The sequence below is a fragment of the Myxocyprinus asiaticus genome, chromosome 12 (assembly GCF_019703515.2).
Source record: "Myxocyprinus asiaticus isolate MX2 ecotype Aquarium Trade chromosome 12, UBuf_Myxa_2, whole genome shotgun sequence".
Lineage (NCBI taxonomy): Eukaryota > Metazoa > Chordata > Actinopteri > Cypriniformes > Catostomidae > Myxocyprinus > Myxocyprinus asiaticus.
In genome coordinates this window covers 32,674,487-32,695,319 of record NC_059355.1, presented here as the reverse complement: position 1 = coordinate 32,695,319, position 20,833 = coordinate 32,674,487, and the positions used below count along the sequence as shown (strand labels likewise).

At 37.4% G+C, this 20,833-nt stretch overlaps 1 protein-coding gene across 1 annotated transcript in view; it reads right to left on the bottom strand.

Moving 5' to 3' along the window:
• Positions 1–8,920: 8,920 nt before the first annotated feature.
• The window catches only part of LOC127449623 (BMP/retinoic acid-inducible neural-specific protein 3-like), an 83,764-nt gene continuing 71,851 nt past the window's right edge, over positions 8,921–20,833 (bottom strand). Inside the window, exons 5-8 of the mRNA XM_051713145.1 lie at positions 17,590–17,695; positions 17,002–17,238; positions 14,514–14,736; positions 8,921–10,968 (exon numbers count right to left, since the gene is read on the bottom strand). Of these exons, the coding sequence (XP_051569105.1) occupies positions 9,858–10,968; positions 14,514–14,736; positions 17,002–17,238; positions 17,590–17,695 (1,677 nt within the window). The 3' untranslated portion in view covers positions 8,921–9,857. The remainder of the gene's footprint in view (positions 10,969–14,513; positions 14,737–17,001; positions 17,239–17,589; positions 17,696–20,833) is intronic.

Here is a 20,833-nt window from a genome sequence, read left to right as displayed (position 1 = left end):
GGGTATACCTGGCGGAGGTGGTCCCATGGATGTCCCCAAATCGCCCCCAGTGCTAACCGACACGGCCACAAACCCGTAGGTAGAAGGACTGGTGTGGGGAGCCGCTGGGGTGACTTACGAAAGCAAGCAACGACCGCAACGTTGCCATGGTCTTGTTCTCATCCACGAATGATGTCTCCACGTGGGCAGTGCCCAGACATGTAAGACAGCGATGGTGGCCATCAGAAGCAGAGAGATAACGACCGCAACCAGGAATAACACACAAATGGAAAGGCATCTTTAAAAAGACGATCCGTGTGTGCTGCTCTTTTTGTGAATGAAAATATACTCTTTTAGAATATACTCTCTTATTTACGCTCTGCCGAAGCGCCCAGGGGCGTTCTCTGCACTCCACGGGTGCAGAGGGGGAGAAGCCACTGAAATGTGCCATAAATCCAGCAGTTTTGAGGTGCGTCTTTGGAGGTAATTGAACTCAGTGCACTGAATACAACCGCTCGGCTCCGAAGAGAAAATCTGAATGAGTGGTTGCATACCAGCTCCTTTTATACCCATATGTCCGGGGGAGTGGCATGCAAATTCCACTTGCCAATTCCCATTGGCCTTTTTTCAAAAAAGCAGAGGTGTTTGGGGCTCCCAAGAATGACCCCTAGTGTCACTACATCGACACAACGTCGAGTGAGTGACAGATAGGGAACTTATTGTTTTTGCTGCTTTTGCCTGCTTCTGTATATAACCTTGTTATGTATTTTACTCTGCCACATCTCTCAAGATCAGAAGCAACAAACCACATTCCAAGTTAGTTCCGGTTCACCAATCTGATTTGACAAGCGACATTTCACATTTTAGTTAGCGGAGCAAAAATATACAAAACAACTTGCCATATCGTGCTTTTATACTTAATATCAGCACAACTGTGATACGCCGTATACAGAAAACAGTGCTCTTGCTTGTGTGTTATTTCTTAAGTGTCCAGTGGAGCACAGACAAGACTCTATAGATAAAGCACATTAAACAGAATAGTACATTGGGCAGATTTATTTATTTATTTACATTAATCAGATATAGTATGTAATCTAATTGTAGGAAAGCATTTATTGATATATGACAGGGCTGCAGATCAATGTGAATACTTCTGATTTTCATCATTCCTGAGCGATTTTCTCCAGAGCCTAAATCACCACATCTGAACAACCTGCTTCCATTTCATTAAAGATGCTGAAACGATTTTAGCATTGGGCCAGATCCATGTTTCTCGATCCAAATGGAACTGATGAGCTTTGATTGAAGCTTGGATAATTCCTGCGAGACATGCATTTATTTTTGGCATGTAAAATCATAACTTTTTATGAGGCCCTTTCCACAGTTATGCACTCTAGATGTTAATATAACTTTCAGGCAAAATTACTCCTTTATGTGCTCAGATGCTTGTAGTCCATTAATTTAGTTTTATTGCCACTAAATTAGTTTCACTTACCCCCTCAGGCAGCAAAATGGAATGCGCATAAATTTAATTTATGCCCCTAAACATTTGCACTACAAATATTCATCTCACACAAATGTCAATTACCTGCCATGTGCACCCCACTCATATAAAATGGATGCACTTTGCCCATTTCGAGTTTAGGGGGAGTTATTCTCGTTAGAACCAGTCCCACACTGCCAGGGCACCTTGTACTAGATAATATAAAGTTACATAGGAAACCATTTTTTTGGGAGATTTTTTTTAGTGACCTTCACCTAAAAAAAGATCTTCACTTTCATGCATTAATATTATTGTTTAGCGAAACCATTATGTTCAAATGAGACCACATATTCCTTTTGGACAGGCTGGGGTGCAGTAAGGAGTTGGTGTCACTTTGGGAGTGTTTCTTGATTGTGCTTGTGAATAGACATTGACCTGTCTAAGTGGTCAATTATAAGGCACACAATGATTAATGAAACAATAAAAATGAAAAGGGAAATGTACAAAAATAACAGAACATTGTTTTGGCTAACAAATATTGTGATTGATAAATTGTATAAATATATGACATTTAAAACACATGTGACAACATGCCCCAATCTGACTTTCATGAAAATTACAGTTTAAAAAAAAAAAAAAAAAGAAAGAAAAAAATCTTTTAAACCTTTCTGAAAAAATCTGCTTGTATAAAAGAGTTGATCCTTACTGTACTGTAAATGCCAGTGTGGTTTGATTTTGTTCACTTGTTTACCAAAGAGCTATAGTATAACAAAAATGTGATGATTTTCACATTCCTTTTTGAACTGTTGCCTTCTGGCTGACGCTTCAGAGCTCTGAGCACCAGAACCATCAGGCACAGGAACAGTTTTTTCCCTCAGGCTATCCTTCTCATGAACAGTTAAAACTGCCCCATTGAGCAATAATTAATGTGCAATACACAGCTTAGTCTTTTTATATTATCCAACACATCCAACCTCTTCTGCCATTACATCCCCTTGCACTGTATATAACCGATTTGTATTTAGATTTGCACTACGTATATGTATGTCTGTATGTATGTATGTGTGTGTGTATATACACTACCGGTCAAAAGTTTTGAAACACTTGACCGAAATGTTTCTCATGATCTTAAAAATCTTTTGATCTGAAGGCGTATGATTAAATGTTTGAAATTAGTTTTGTAGACAAAAATATAATTGTGCCACCATATTAATTTATTTCATTATAAATCTAAAATTTAATAATAATAGAAAAATAAATAAAAAAAAAAAAGTTTTTGAAATTGATGACAAATAATAAAGAAAAGCAGCCAATATGTGCCCAGCATACAGATGGGAACTCCTTCAATACTGTTTAAAAAGCATCCCAGGGTGATACCTCAAAAAGTGTGAACAGTACATTTCTGAAAATTCTAGGCAAAGGGTGACTACTTTGAAGATGCTAAAATATAACACAGTTTTGATTTATTTTGGAATTTGTTTAGTCACAACATAATTCCCATAGTTCCATTTATGTTACTCCATAGTTTTAATGACTTTACTATTATTCTAAAATGTGAAAAGAAAAAAAAAAAGAAAAAAAATGATAATAAAGAATGAAATCAAATCAAATCACATTTATTGTCACACAGCCATATACACAAGTGCAACAGTGTGTGAAATTCTTGGGTGCAGTTCCGATCAGTATAGCAGTCGTGACAGTGATGAGACATATACCAATTTACAATAACATCAAATTAACACAACACAATTTATAGTCTAATATACACATAATTACACACAACAATATACAAATAATAACATACAGTGTACAGTATACAATACGCACAATATAGATACACATTATTCAATAAAAATAAAAAAAGTATATATAGTAGTATATATAGAATGTACAGTAGGCTGTATTGTACTGTATTGACATTCAGGCTGTCGGTTGATAGTAAGTTGTTTAGAGAGAATATATATAATAATAATATAATTTATGACAGTCCAGTGTGAGATATAAGAGTAAGAGTAATAAAGTGCAGTGCTGATGTATTTTGATCGTGGGAGATCAAGAGTTCAAAAGTCTGATTGCTTGGGGGAAGCAGCTATCATGAAGTCGGCTGGTGTGGGTCCTGATGCTGCGATATCGCCTGCCTGATGGTAGCAGTGAGAACAGCCCATGGCTCGGGTGGCTGGAGTCTCTGATGATCCTCTGAGCTTTTTTCACACACCACCTTGTATATATTTCCTGGAGGGAGGGAAGCTCACCTCCGATGATGTGTCTGGCAGTTCGCACCACACTTTGCAGTGCTTTGCGGTTGTGGGCTGTGCTATTGCCGTACCAGTTGGAGATGCAGCCAGTCAGGATGCTCTCTACAGTGCAGGTGTAGAACCGTGTGAGGATGTGGCAGTTCATTCCAAACTTCCTGAGCTGTCTCAGGAAGAAGAGGCGCTGATGAGCCTTCTTCACAACGACTTCAGTGTGGATGGACCATGTGAGTTCCTCAGTGATGTGGACACCCAGGAACTTGAAGCTGCTGACTCTCTCCACTGGTGCTCCATTGATGGTGATGGGACTGTGTTCTCTGTCTTTTCTTCTGAAGTCCACCATAAGCTCCTTTGTCTTACTGACGTTGAGGGAGAGGTTGTGCTCCTGACACCAGTGTGTCAGAGTGTGCACCTCCTCTCTGTAGGCTGTTTCATCATTGTCAGTGATCAGACCTACCACCGTCGTGTCATCAGCAAACTTAATGATGGCATTGGAGCTATGTGTTGCCACACAGTCATGCGTGTACAGGGAATACAGGAGTGGGCTGAGAACACAGCCCTGTGGGGCTCCAGTGTTGAGGGTCAGTGATGAGGAGATGTTGCTGCCTATTCTAACCACCTGGCGTCTGCTTGACAGGAAGTCCAGGATCCAGCTGCACAGCGATCTGTTTAAGCCCAGAGCCCGGAGTTTCACATCAAGCTTGGAGGGCACTATGGTGTTGAATGCTGAGCTGTAGTCTACAAACAGCATTCTCACATAAGTGTTCTTTTTTCCAGGTGGGAGAGAGCAGTGTGTAGTGTAGATGCAATGGCATCATCAGTGGAGCGGTTGTTGCGGTAAGCAAACTGCAATGGGTCAAGAGAGAGAGGCAGCACAGAGCAGATGTAATCTCTGATTAGTCTCTCAAAGCATTTGCTGATGATGGGGGTCAGAGCAACAGGACGCCAGTCATTTAAGCAAGTTATTTTGGATTGCTTTGGAACAGGCACAATGGTGGTTGTTTTAAAGCATGTGGGGACTACAGACAAAGAGAGGGAAAGATTGAAAACGTCTGTTAAAAAACCAGCCAGCTGGTTCCCGCACGCTCTGATGACGCGGCCCGGAATGCCGTCTGGGCCCGCGGCTTTGCGGATATTCACCCGTTGGAAGGATCAGGTTACATCCGCTACAGAGACGGAGAGTGAACTAACCTCTGTAGCTTCGGCTGCGAGAGCTCTCTCCACGAGGGCGGTGTTATTTCCCTCAAAACGAGCATAAAAAATATTTAGCTCATCCGGGAGAGAGGCAGCGGTGTTCATGGTGGAGTTTTTATTCCCTTTAAAGTCCGTGATGATGTTAATTCCCTGCCACATACTTCAATGAGTGTTTCAAAACTTTTGACCGGTAGTGTATGTGTATATATATATGTGTGTTTGTGTGTGTGTGTGTATATGTATGTGAATATATATATATATATATATATATATATATATATATATATATATTCAGTTGTGCTCAAAAGTTTGCATACCCTTGGAGAATTGATAATATATGTACCATTTTTTTTAAAGAAAACATGAGTGAGCTGGCAAAATACATTTCTTTTATTTCTTATGGGATTCATATTCAACTGTAGGTTATAACAGGATGGCACAATCATAAAATAAAACATGGCAACAAAGAAAAAAATGAAATGACCCCTGTTCAAAAGTCTGCATACCCTTAGTTCTTAATACTGTGTATTGCCCCCTTTAGCATCAATGACAGCGTGCAGTCTTTTGTAATAGTTGTCTATGAGGCCCCAAATTCTTGCAGGTGGTATAGCTACCCATTCGTCTTGGCAATATGCCTCCAGGTCATGCAAAATCTTTGGTCATCTTGCATGAACTGCACATTTGAGATTTCCCCAGAGTAGCTCAATGATATTAAGGTCAGGAGACTGTGATGGCCACTCCAGAACCTTCACCTTTTTCTGCTGTAACCACTGGAGGGTCAACTTGGCCTTGTGCTTAGGGTCATTGTCGTGCTGGAAAGTCCAAGAGCGTCCCATGCGCAGCTTTTGTGCAGAAGAATGCAAATTGTCTGCCAGTATTTTCTGTTAACATGCTGCATTCATCTTGCCATCAATTTTCACAAGATTCCCCGTGCCTTTAGAGCTCACACACCCCCAAAACATTAGTGAGCCACCACCATGCTTCACAGTGGGGATGGTATTCTTTTCACTATAGGCCTTGTTGACCCCTCTCCATACATAGCGCTTATGGTTGTGACCATAAAGCTCTATTTTGGTCTCGTCACTCCAAATTACAGTGTGTCAGAAGCTGTGAGGCATGTCAAGGTGTTGTTGAGCATATTGTAACCGGCCTTTTTTGTGACATTGGCACAGTAAAGGCTTCTTTCTGGCAACTCGACCATGCAGCTCATTTTTGTTCAAGTATCATCGTATTGTGCTCCTTGAAATAACCACACCGTCTTTATCCAGAGCAGCCTGTATTTCTCCTGAGGTTACCTGTGGGTTTTTCTTTGTATCCCGAACAATTCTTATATATATATATATATATATATATATATATATATATATACAGTATATAAAAACGTCCTCTCACTTTCAACAGCTTTTATTTTCAGCAAACTTAACGTGTAAATATTTGTATGAACATAAAAAGATTCAACAACTAATATATAAGCCTGTATATTGATCTCTATTAATGACCTACTTACGTTATTGTTGAAAACATCAGTTCATTAAAAGGTCATCTGAAAGTCTACTGAATGTTTGTTGAACACTGTTTACTAGCTATAGCAAGTCAGTTGATAAGTCACTTATAGTCAGTTAAATATCAATTTGGGACCATCAAAATAAAGTGTTACCAATGTGTGGTTTACACTTAATGTGAAAAAAATATTTCCCAATGGGTTAAGAAAAAGAAACTTAATTTAAGTTATATTCTCTCTAAGTCTTATCTTACACAATTTTGCAAGCATTTTATTTATTTATTTATATATTTTGCAAACAGTGTAGAAATTATAATTAAAGTTGTTTAAAGTGCATGTTGTGGATCTGAGGCTTGAAATTAATTTAGGGTACGTTTACATGACAACGATGTTCTAAAAACGGAAAAGAAAATTCTTTGCGTTTTTGAAAAGTTTCGCGTACAGACGACGTTGTCAAAACGATCCCCGTTCACGCGGATCCGCAAAAACAACTGAAAACACTGTATTATGCATGCCAGGCCAATAGTTGGCAATGTCACTTTGTAAAGAAACACTACGCGCCTGCGCACAACCACAGAGCGGTGAATACAAACAATGAAGATGGCGAAAGCATCGAGCAATTTTGTCTGGACGGACGATGAGGTTGTTTATTACTACAATTACTTTGCTGGAGAAGCGTCAATAAACTCAAAACCTTGAGCAGCACAAACACAGTCCTGTAGTCCGCCATTGTAGTTTTTAATGTCTCGCGCGTTGATTTGAAGTACTCGCGCGCATGCCTATAGGCTGAACTCTCAAGATTATTCAATAAACTCTGCTCATTTTTACCATCACTTCGTCTCCTGCCTTCTTCTGTATTCCCCCTGCTGACTCTTGGGCTGGTAGGAGAGGTAGTTAACATAAGCTGTTGATGTTGACTGGTTTTGGATATCAGACAGAACTCTGATATATGGATATTTTCTGACCGAGAGAGAGGTCTTGTGTACACTGGATCTAACATGCATTTTCACTGCCTCATGTTTTCATATTCTAAGCATATCATTGAATACTGTACATGGCATCACATCTCTGTCTATAGGCTATATACATAAGCAGTGGGTGAATGAATTGCAGGGTAAAGGTACATCAAATAAAATTAAGTAAATAAATAAATAACATTTAAAATACAAATACATTTTTCCCATCTGAATCCATACATTAATTTAAAGATTTTCAAATTGCAGATTCTGCCTACTGTACAATGTTCACACTCCATACAAAACACTCCAAAAGTATAAATTGTTGATTATTATTTGCACAGACACCAGTATTCATACTGATAATTATACATCTCAAATCGATGCCTATCAATCCATCATTCTTTATATAACACATAATACGCATGTGCATGACGTCATCGTTTTCACAAATTCGTGTTTTTGTATGTTTACATGGAGAAGATAACGACATCATTTTCAAAAACTTGCACTTTGAAACCCATTTTCAAAAGTTTGCGTTTTCAGGCCCCAAAACGTCGTTGTCGTGTAAACGAACAGCCAAAACGCATAAAAAGTTTTCCGTTTTTAATTGAAAACGTTGTCGTGTAAACGGCTCCTTAAAGTAAGTTTACAGAACTGGTATGATGTCAGCCATAAATCACAATAACCACACACACCTTTCCTGTTTAATATGTGATGATGTCAGGACTGAATAATTGTGATACAAAATCCATTCATTTCAAAGAAGTCAGTAATACATAACAGTTAAACAGATTGCAGTCTTGATGGTAAAAGGAATGGTGCAGATGGTAAGAGAACCATCTAAGATAATGGGCTTTGATGTCTGTTTGTCTCTCAGCTGACATTCATCAGTTAAAATGTGTAAGACATTTGGCTGGGCAGACATTACTTTCCTGTCACTGTGAACTAGAGTTGTAGAACTGGTAATATAGAACACAATGTCACTCCATATGCAGAACCTTATATGCAGTGTGTCCCAGTCGTTGATCACCAGAATTCAGTTATCATATCTGTAAACTGCACTAGTGGCGACAGCTTCCCATATGCTGATTAGCTTGGCCCTTCTGTAGATGTTTTTGTAGGGCCCTTCTTTGAAACATACCACAGCTGACCAATCAATAACTCATTTAACTTTTAGCTATCTACTATGGTGAAAAAAAAAAATCTACCTAACTTTTCTCCCTTGTGGCAATTTTAGAAGTTTGTTCCCTAATGATATGTCTCACTTCGTCTCAAGGTGATACAAGGAGAAAAACTGAGGAACATTGATGACAAAAAGCAGCCAAATAGATTCCTGCGTGGGCCTTTGTACTAATGTGTTTTCATTCTAACATGATGTGAGTTGTCAAAAGCTTTTCACGTAGATGAATTGTGAAGGCTCTCTTAAGAAACAGTTTTTTAGAGAGACTTGTCTTCGACTCTTCAAGCTCTTTAAAAAGCACAATAATATGTTTGTCTAATGAGATGAACTGGCATTCACTAAGACAATAAAAACTTTATTTTCTAGGTCAAAATGAACTCTAACAACACTTATAACTGTATAAAAATATTTGCCAGCAAAATACACAAAAATGTGTCAACTGGTTCATAAGTATAGCATGGTAAACATACATTATGCTAAAGTATAAATCTGAGAATGAAGAAAATAGTATATTCTCTGTATAATTTAAGACAATCACATACTGTAAGAGAGTTTCTGAATAAAACAATCAGTTAAGAGATGTGGAATTCAAGTAATAACAGGTATTTATAGATGGCACATAAAAATGACTTTTATTTAGAGTGTTAACAAATTCATGTTCTATACATTTTATGGACATTTTCTTCTGTAGCTTGTCACAAATAATTGATTTTTATAAAAATAAATTTACATGAAACAGAATATATTGTGTGATTTACATTCATATTTCAATAAACACCTTGAAAATAGCTTAATGCATCAACAAAACCATCTATTGTTGATTACGATTCTGATATTTTTGAGTTAAAGTGTTGACAGGCATACAAAAGAAAACAATGACAATAAACATGTCAGAATTTTGCCCAGACACAGTGGGGATGCCTGATTACACTAACAAGGTTTGGCTCACCACATGTTTACTTCCTCTGTTTAGCTCGCAAAGAATGAAGAGATGAAAAATTTAATTCACACATGTTCATGTGTTCTATGCATTGTTTATCAGGACTGGTGGTGATTCTATTTTCAGAAGTGCAACATGAAAATGAAAAAAATAAAGGCTCCCCACGCTATTGAGTCATAACACAACACATTGCATTACATCAGTGCTTCAAACTAACAAAAAATAAATAAATAAATAAAAATAAAAAAAAAAATCTGGACCATCAACACTATCCCAGCAGCAGTCTGTTGTTCCTTCCGAAGGAATACTAGGCCATTTACTACAGTTAATGAAACAACTACAAATGTACTGTTACTTTGAAGTGCCTTACTAGCTACATAGTTTGGTAGTTTCATACTCCACTGAATTGGGCTGCTTGGCGCTGAAGACCTGAAGAGCAGCCTGGATACGGACCACTTCAGTGGTGGAGAGTTTGAGACGGTGGCGCAATAAGCAGGAGAACAGGTCCAGAGGCTGCTGTCCCGGTGGAGACAGTCTGTTCACCCGGTCTCGGATTTCCAGCAGCTGTAGCAAGGCAGAGTCCTGAGAACCTTGCGTGTATGGATAGTCCAGCTGCAGGATCAAGTCCTGGATGGCATCTGGATCAAACTGCATACTGTAACCAAACACCTGCATACTGTTTATTTTCATGTAGCCGAGGTTCCGTGAGGAGTCCATGTATTTCAATGACTCAAACTGGGCAGTGCCATTCCCCTGAGCTGATTTAACCCGGCTCCTCAGGTAAATGTGTACAGTCTCAAAAAAGGTCTTCCACTTGTTACCCAGAGTCAGGGTCCAATTATAACAGTCAAGCGGGATGTCTAACTTGGTCCTTTCCCAGTCAGGGTAACTGTTCTGGTCAATGGGCATGATCCAGCTCTCTGAATGACTACCTCCAAATGGGTTGATGTAGACGGACAGCACAGGTTCCAGGGTGCTGTTCTTAGTAAGGCATATCTGCAGGGAGATCCCTAGGAGCATGTGAACATGAGTGGACTTGAACTTGTTGCTCTTGAGCGTCAACAGTATTCTCTTTCTCCAGCTGGGATCAAACCAGTTGTTGAGTCTGACATCATTGCTTATGAACATGGCGTGAATACTAATTCGCCCGTCTTTCTTTTGCAAGAGGTAGCGCAGCTCCAGGTCTTGGAGGTCTGTTTCGAAACCGATGTAGTTGTCAGTAGAATCCGGGATTGTATTCCTACAGGTCCCTTGGCTCAGCATGAAGCCGGGATTGCAGCTAGCACAGCGGGAGCGATTCTCATAGGAACAGGAGGCGCAGTGAGGTCCGTCGCCGACAGAGCACGGGATAATACCCTGACAGGATGGGTGCTCATAATGACAGGAACAGGTCCGCATTTCCTCCTTGTAGGAGCCTATCTGATTGTTCTCACTGCAGTACATGATGGAGAGGACATACCTCAGCCAATAGCTGAGAGGCCTATGTTGAAGGAATGAAAGTTGTAAATGACACAGTATTTCATCATAGATTAAGAAGATAAATAAAGTAGTTATATCAAAGATGTCATAAGAATTAATCAAGGTACTGTAAGCTCATGGGGACATCCACATTAGCTTACATTACATTAGCTTTTAGTCTCAGGCTGTTAGGATTGAGCTTGAAACGAGGAGGTGTTATGAAAAAATATTCTTAGAAAAGTACACAACACAAGGTTTTCATCAAAATTCTAGATGATGCCAACTAGAAAATATGGAAAAATCAATACTTAAAAAACAGTGAGATACTGAATTATTTCCAAATAATTACATCCATTTTACGGCATTAAAAAGCCCATCTTGCAGAAATTAACATAACATGCATATTCAGATACTGTAATGATTCTTTTTGCAGCCACTGGCAAATGAACCCAGTGGAGTGGATCAGCACGATCTGTCACGTAGAGTCAAATTGTAAACATCAGCTAAAATGTAATCATTTTCCATTACGCTTTGCTCCGAGCACAATAACAGGGTAAAAATTCAATTTATACAGCTGTGAGGTAAAACCTACTTTTAAAGTAAATTAAGTGTCTACCCATGCCCAAGTGCAAAAAGTCTATGAAATATTTTAGCTATGTTTAATGTAATTATTGCCCAGTATAAATGCCATTGATAAACAATTCTCACTAGGAGACACAAATTATAATCAACCTGAACAGCATAATATTTGTGCATATTTTTTTTTTCTAGTTTAAACATCAGTTTAGTCAGGTGAATTCTTAAGGTAACACATTACAGAAAGTTGTTTACATTAAAGGGATAGTTCATCCAAACATGACTTTCTCTCTTCCATGGAACATAAAAGAAAATGTTAGGCAAAATGTTAGCCTCAGTCACCATTCACTTTTAATGTATAAAAAAATACAAATAATAATAAACAAAAAAGTGACGATAATTATGACAGAATTTTCATTTTGGGTCAAACTAACTCTTTAATGTTAGTTAATTCATTAGGCATCATGAACTAACAATGAATAATTTACAGCATTTCTTAATCTTCATTCATATTTATTTAGAAATATACTATAGTTGATTGTTAGTTCATGTTAGTTCATAATGCCTTATGAATGCACTTATGTATACAACTTTTAATGTTAATAATATATTAGTTTGTGTGTAATTAACATTAACCAACATTAATAAATGCTGTACAAATGTTGTGCATTATTAATGTATACAACCTCACTGTAAAGTAAGTCTTATCATTCTTAATTCCCCTCTGAACTGCCTTATAGCTACATAACTCAGAGCTTTTGCAAGGCTTTTGCTGTGTATGGTAACACTTTCCTTTTATAGTGCAAAAATCTATTTCAACAATTGCCCCGTGCCTTTTGTTACGCTATCCTAAGAGATAGCCTAAGACTTTCTCTGCTATGAAAATTTACACTTTCTCAGAGAAAAACAGTTTACTCTGGATTAAAACACCAGTGATGGCAACAGAATGTATAAATATTCATGGCGCCAGACTGCCTGAGAGACAGTCAGTATGCAGGTGGTTGGCAATGGAGGAAATCTCAGCAGCCTGTCAGCATATTTCACTGACAGCGAAACGGAAATTCACACCAGAGATAAAACATGCTTATGCCCATTTATTCCAAAAGAAAACAATTTCTTGAGAATGTCCATATTCTTAGACTTTATAAAAATATGATGAGTGAACAAAAAAAGCTTAAATAAGCATTTTTTTATTACTAAAACTACACCCATGATGGAATAGGTATTTGTCTGGCAGTTGCACTGGCTTTTAAATCTGCATATCAAATTCAAACAGTTTATGTATATGATTATTATTAGGAGGACAGCTTCTATTGTATAGTGAAAGACAAGATGAGTGCAAAAAGCCCACGCAAAGTAAACTTTAACGAATGTGTGAATGCATTTCATGAATGAATTCACCAAGCTGTAGTTTTTACACCTGCTTGATAAATGAAAGGAATGAAAAAAAAAAAAAAAAGAATATTCCTAAAGGTGTGAAATTCTAATTATTCAATAGTGAATGATGAAAAGACAGAGAAAACAAAACAGTAAATCGGGAACTCGGAAGCAGTCTAATAAAATATGTCTTTGAGATGTCAATATGAATATTAATGAACCAAGAACTTTCAACTGTGAAGCTGATCATCACTTTCGGCTTCACATTCACCTCATCTGGCTCAAGCAGTTTCCACTTGACTGGGTTGCCTATGTGGCTTGCATAATTTTCTTTTTTGCATGGCCTTGACCCTCTACATTCTTTAAACACTCGTTTTTAGCCCTTAGTTCAGAACTTTCTCCTTCCACAACCCTAATCAAAGGCACTGCATTATCATGCAAGATCAGAGCCCATAAATTACCTTTCTCGTGCCTTCCATTAAAACACATCCTGCAGTGTAGCCTATAGATGGGAAGATAAAACCTGTTCATCCACTAACTCCTAAAATGATTAGATGTGACATTCTCTATAATTTTAGAGTGGCTGGGACTTCAGCCAAGACACTAGACTTAACACTATTATGCTTGCCACAATTGCCCTCAGATATGGACTGAGTTGCGTGTTAAAGGCATTTCTTAATTAATTAGTTCAGGGGACATGGATTTCAAATCTCTTATTAGTCAATTCAATTGGAAACCCATCAAAAATGAAGATCCAGTGAAGCATGATGTCATATGTAAACATCATGGCAATACAAGCATTTTGATTTAATAAAAATCTGCATTTTTATATTTTCCCTGCTGAAAAATCCAGCATAGCTGGTCAGTATTTTGGGCATTCATGAGCGCTAAATAACTATGAACAAGCTTCTTTCATAGTCTCATGAACACGAAACGGATGGATTTTCGCTGTAAAATGACTTAAAATTCTCATTGTTTCTCACCATTTTATGCCTTCAGAAGACTTGGAATATGACCCATGAGTTGGATAGACAATTTATTTATTTATTTATTTGATACTTTCCGGTTCTTTTTTAAAGTTTTATAATGAATCCCTATCAACTGCTTTTTTTTTTTTTCTTTTTTCTTTTTTTTTTTTAAAGATGGACCAAAATATTCATAAAAATTCCTCCTTTTGTGTTTCGCAGAAGAAAACAAAAAACAAAAACAAAACATATATGGGTTTGGAATGACATGACAGTAAGTAAATGATGACAGAATGGTCACTTTTGGGTAACCTTTTATTTTAACTATATGACCAGCAGATCAACCTGGTCAGAAGTCCAAGCTGGTCAATCGTCTTCATCATCTATGGTTTTTTGGTTAACTTCTTGGCTATGGTGGTCCACCAGCTAGGCCAGCACAAAACCACCAGGGTCCAGTCTGAACCAGCAAGGAAATTCATGCTTATATAAGTTGGTCTTTTTACCAGGGTTGTGAAAAAAAAAAAAAAAAATCGACAAACCTCAATTCTTAATTCATAATTAATTAATGACCTTTCATGATCTCAAAATCAGTTATAAATAAGAGCACATTTCTATGCATAATGCACTAGGAAAATGGTGTGACTCTTACCTATGCCTGGGCACAGATATTTTGGGTTGAGTTCGACACCTTTTGCTGAGTTTGAAGAGTTTGCTGACAATCCGCTGTGCTTTGCTGAGCATCTGTTGAGTGCTAGTCTCCAAGAGCTGAAAACGTTGCTGAATGCCAGCATCCATCTTCCAGAAGTACAGCACAGCAGATGTGTTCAGAGCGTAGAATGTTGGTAATCTCTTCACAAAATTTTGGAACTCCTCTAGAAAGCAGACAAGTGTTGAGAATAAATTATTTGAATGACTTTGCCTCATGTTGGGAAAAATAAATCAGTCATGTCTGATAAAATGAGTCAACAATGAAAGTGGGGGTGGTGGATGGGGAGCAGGTGGAATTTTTTTTTTTTTTTTTTCATTCCTTTGATGAAAATGTTAAATTGTCCTGTGTGATTGAACACTGATAGGCGAGGACAGCGGGGTATTTTCAATGAATACTAAGCCGTCTCTATGAAGGACAAGCTGATTTTGAAGGAGCACAGAGAGTTCAGCTTCAACAATGAAAAAATTAAGTTCTGGCAGGATGGCAAGTTGTTAAAGAAAAGCAAAGCCACACAAATGTCTTTCAGCAGAGGGAAGTTCATTTTCATTCGTGACAAGAAAAATCAATAGCCGTGTTATAGCACTGAACACTCCAATCAATGCTACCTAAAATCTAACAAGGCATTATCTCAGTTTCTATAATTAACAACACAGATCCTCATCATAACCTGACAATATGAGTCTGCACAGAATTAGATTTTTCATGCCATGAGACATAGGAAATTGAAAATATTAAATATTTTCAGACATTCACTGATCTCTACAAGCCATCAAGTTTTGTTTTAATCACCAATTTGATTACCCAAACAAAAAAAGCATGATGCCCCAACTGAATAGAGAAAGTGACTAGTAGATCATCTTGCTCCAGCTGATGATTGTTGTTTATTTATTTGGTTTACAGTCATTAGGCAGAAGTTTTCACTCCCTGCTGATACTGCAGGAGGCAGAGCTCCAACATGGCTGTGATGCACACTAAAACCTGCTCAGTGCTGGCTCTGTGCCTAGCTCGGTGACAAGTAAGCCTGCCAAGTCCAAAACGCTGCTTTACCACACTGACAATGACACTAGATCCCAGGAAGCACTTCCCACTATTTACTTGTTGGGCATCAAATGTAACAAGGTGACAACAATCCCTGTTTAATGTCATTTACTTATACTTGCTTAATTAGCCTCAGGGTTCCCAACTCTTTGGTCACTTTTTGACCAATGAATTTCCATGACTTCCTCATATACATTTTCAAAATTAAAAGTTGATCCATTTACATTAGTTAATGCAATATGAACTAACAATGAACAAATCAACTAACAATTATTTGTGTTTTTATTAATTAAACACTGCTTTAAAAGATTGTTCATTGTTAATTCTTGACATCTAATGAGTTAACTGATGTTAACAAACGGAACCTTATTGTAAAGTGTTACTGAATTAATAGATAAATAATTATACAGTACTTACTATTATTATTATACTGTCTCCAATAATATCCTCAATGGACACACTGATGTTATCATGCTGTGGCTAATTTTTACAAAATAAATAGATACATAAATAATAAAATGCACTAACAATAAATAAATTCACTAAACACAAATGATATCAACAAAACAAAAGCAATGTACATAAACATTCAACTTCACAATATCAATAGCATTTTTAACCAACTATCTACTGTCTCCAGTAAGACTCTCAATGGACACACTGATATGCAATTTTTACTCAGTCACAAGAAACAATACCTAGCCTGTGAAATACTTTAGAGAGATGTAATGTTACATTTACCATCTTTCCCACTAAATTTCCCTGCCTTTTTTTTTCCAACATTTTTATTGATTTTGAACACATAACAAAACACACAAACTTTTCACGAACACTTACGACAAAAAAAAAAAAAAAAAAAACTAAACAAAAACACTAAATAAATGAATACAAATGCTATTAACAAAACAAAAACAATGCACATAAACATTTAACTCAATATGTCCATCAAAAATGCAATTGTATTTGACAAACTTTCTATAGCATGTGCCGAAGCAGAGGCGAACTGATCATTGGGAGAACCGGAACTTTACCCGGTGGGCCGGCCACGAAATGGGGTCGCGATATGCCAAAGTGGGCCTGTGATATGTCGAAGGGGGCCGCGATATTCAGAAGGGGACAACCCCGCTCGACAAGTTGATATCACACTGCCCCCACCCACATTCCCCATTGTCCAGGCCTGGAAATAGCAGTTTTAAAATTCCTTGATATTTTCCCTGACTGTGCGAACCAAAAATACTGACCAACAATGAAAGTTCATGCAAGACTAAACCACTGTTAGCAACTGCTTTTAAAGTTTACCTGTTCACCATATTCCCTAAATAGTGACTTGACAAGAAAATTAAACTTTTTTTTTTTTTTATCCCCATGGAGGGAAATAGTAAATTCTTACCAGATTCTTCAAACTCATGGTTGGTTTGTACCCAGGATTCTCTGATGAGTTTCAGACTGTCCTGCATGGCTGTCAGGTCTTCACTGGGACAGTTGCACTGGGGATAATCAATAGTGCATTTGCACCAGCAGTCGTTATCCCTGCACACAAACTCGCCCTCTGAGTGGCATCCAATGTAGCTGAGAGCTGCCACCACAAAGCGGCTCCTTAGGTACTCTGGCAGAATGGTCTGAAGCCCTAAAGGAATAGAAAAAAAATGCTTTCATACAAATATAATCTACATATTTAGAGAAAAATAAGTAGTTTTAAATGAATCATCTGCTTTACTTAAGCTACTAAATTTTAATACTTTTCATAAACTCATTTCTTGGAAATCGATTCCCTAGAAACCTTTACAGACTGAGTGGAATATTTTTCAGGCATGCTTTAAAAACACAAAAGATAGCTGTGGATTTTTATAATTATTATATATTTTATTTTTTACAAACATTCTGCTGCCTGTTTCAATATCAACATAAAAGAAAACAATTAAACAAGTGACAATTTCATTTGAAAGCCTTGGATATGGTTCAATTATGAATGCGCTACCTTGTAGATGAATCTTGTTCTCAGGACTCTGAACCAAAACAGAACTGACAGAATCGAGGTTGTCATAGTTACTGCATCCAAGAGGGCCTGTCCTTGTTTCAGTCACCTTAAGGGAAGACAAGGGAAGGCACATGACAATACTCTATGCAAAACAGAGGCAGAAATTACACTCAAGTCATTAAATATGCAGAACTGACAGATTACTGTCCTGTGAAATCAGATAAAGAAAAGATTTATGCACTGCTTCTACAAGCTCACAAACAGGCATACTGCTTTGGACATGCATTTAAAAAAAAAAAAAAAAAAAAAAAAATCTACACAGGACTGCAGTTAGAATATGAGTTGTATAAGTACATACAGTAATGGTCTTAAAAGGGCTCAAACTTGTCTGTTTAGAGCAATTCAATGGTTCCACTGTTATGCCAAGGGTATTGGTATTACTGAGAATGCTATCTTTTCGACCAATTCACTTGTGACTGTTCAATTGTTCTAATGTAGTGAAGGACAATATTTCACAGTAATGTACTTTCACTTATAGTAGATGCAATTGTAGCCTTGGTGAAGGTTAATGGACTTGTTGTGGAAGTGAATGGCTGAATACGACTTGAATTTCACAATCAATGTGGCACATAAAGTACCAAATCAATGTATTACATTAAAGAGAATGATTATTCCGTCATAATTTACTCAACCTCATGTTCTTCCAGACCTGTATGACTTTCTCTCTCCTGTGGAACACAAAGGTAGATGTTTGGCAGAATGATAGCCTCAGTGAAACTCCGCGAATATTTATCACACAAACATGAAACATATGTCTAAAGAAAGCTTAAAATGCCTACTTTTAAAATAAAACAATTCAAATTTAAAACAAATATTTTCCTGCAATGTAATCTGTATGAAACAAAGTGATGTACAGTTTCTCCTGGCTCAGCTAATTATCCCTAATGAGATCACACCCACCAGCAGTGCGTGCTATTCATACAGTAATGTGCTGAGGCAATCAATGCAAATGGTAAACGCCCCCAACAATCAAGTTATCAAAATAATCAAAATAAAAAACATCAAGTTCATCATCCAATTCATTCAATTTCCTGCACATTTGGAAGATGGCACGCTACACAGGTGAGGAAGCTCTACAGATGGTCCTGGATAGTGACAAAGAGTTTACATTTTCCTCAGAAGAAGAAGAGCGGGACTCCGACGATGAGTAAGTCTTTATTTACATTAGCTGACATGCTATTTTATATAAACATGTACATATTTTACTAGTTGGATTATTTCCAAACTTGCCAGCCAGTATATTCATTACAATAAAACAGCGCAATACAAGTAAACATCCCAGCCATATCACTCACTGACATCTTGCTGAGAAAATCATATCGACACTGGATCTTTGTTCTTGTCCAAGGGTTTGACGTACAATCGCAGCTCAATCACTTCTGACAAAAGCTTGATTTGTAGTCACTGTACATCAAAGCTTCACTGACACATGGGAAGAATACTCACTGCCTGTGGGCAAATATATCTCCCAACCTGTCACTTACAAATTGTTCTCTGTCTTCTTTCATATTTCCCCAGTGAGGGAATAGAGGTATTCACATTGTATTTGTAGATTAATGGTGACCCAAGATTTTTGTCAGGCAAAACACTGCTAACTTCTTCTGTGTAAGAAAGTTGCCTTTGTTCAACATATACTCAAGGGTCACCAGACACACAGTAAGTGGATAAAATTAGATGAAGTAAACACTACAGTGAACTCTCCGAGCAGAATGCATTTGTCATGCGAGTGAACCACTGGAAATGACTGAGGACCTGGAAAAGCCAAGGAAGCATTTCTAATGTGTTACACAAGCAGCAAATACCCATTATCGAGAGCTGTTTTATTTAATTTCTATTCAATGTGTTGAAATAACATTCAAGCAAATGCGAGTCAGTTGGAAAAGCAAGTTCAGCAATCCTAATGCTGGCATTTCCATTCCTCTTATTGACACTTCCACACATTTAATTAAAATCCAAGGAGCCTCTATGGGGATCAGCAGATTAATTTCTAACAGAAAGATGTCCTGAGATAGATGTCTGACTTAAAGGGAAAATTGACCAAATGCAAATATAAAGATGTTTTTTTTTTTTTCATGCATAACAATGAGCCTGTAACTAGAGCCCGATGGAGCGGAGCATGTGCAGAACTTGGGCTTTTTATATTATTAAGTAGAGAAAAATGGAGAACTGTTGCTGATGCCACTGTATATGAAAAATCAGAATGTACCTGAGTATGCACTATGTGGTAGTTATTACAGATGCTGAGTACAAGGCAAGCAAAAATTATGTGAATCGAATAATGTGTATTATCTTTACATTTATTTTTTTATTATCTGCAGTGTTTTATTTGTGCTGACAACATCCGAGCTTTCAGCAGCAGATTTAATGAGATCAGTAACCACTATAATGGTCAGTTCCATTGTCTTAGTATATGGGATGCATTAAAGGTAATAGGTCAGTTGTGTCATTATTTCTTAATTATTCGCCAGTTCATAAGACTGTCTCCTATATCTTTATTAAAGATGACCTGGCTCCCATGATCACTGTCGTTAAGCTCATGCCGTTCTTCTATCTTATTGTTCAGTGCTAAAATCTACTAGAAGCATTGCACTGAAACTATGACTGGAAAATTAATAACATAAAAGGCCTGTTTATTTAAGGCTTAATAAATAAACCAATATGTGTCATCCATGCATCCATTGCACAGAAAATGAGGAAAAATAGAAAATAGGAAATTTTATTTCCACTTGTGATTTACCCAACAAAAGCTGAGGAAAATATCACTGAGCGAGCTGCAGTCACATATTTGAATAATAATGGATTTTAAGATGCCTATCCAAGCTGTTTAATACATCTGAAATGTCATTAAAGTTTCATAAGGATTGGCACTTATTATCAAATGGCACTTATTGCTTTTACTGGATAAAACAGGGCCTGTTTTTAATCACTGAGTTTTAGTCATTAGGCATACAGTATTCCTGTTTGCATAAGGCATGTTTTTTAAATACACTGCAACAATCTTTGCAATTTCATGCAGCTGTTTTTTTGTTTGTTTTTTTTGTCACTTTCCAATGGGTTAGCTTACCCCCTCATGTCAGTGTGCACTAAGGGAAAGCTTGTCATCATAGGAGAGTATGCATTAGAACAGAATTATACTCTATTGTAAATGGGACCTTATTGAAAGCAGCAGGAATCCTCAGTGCAG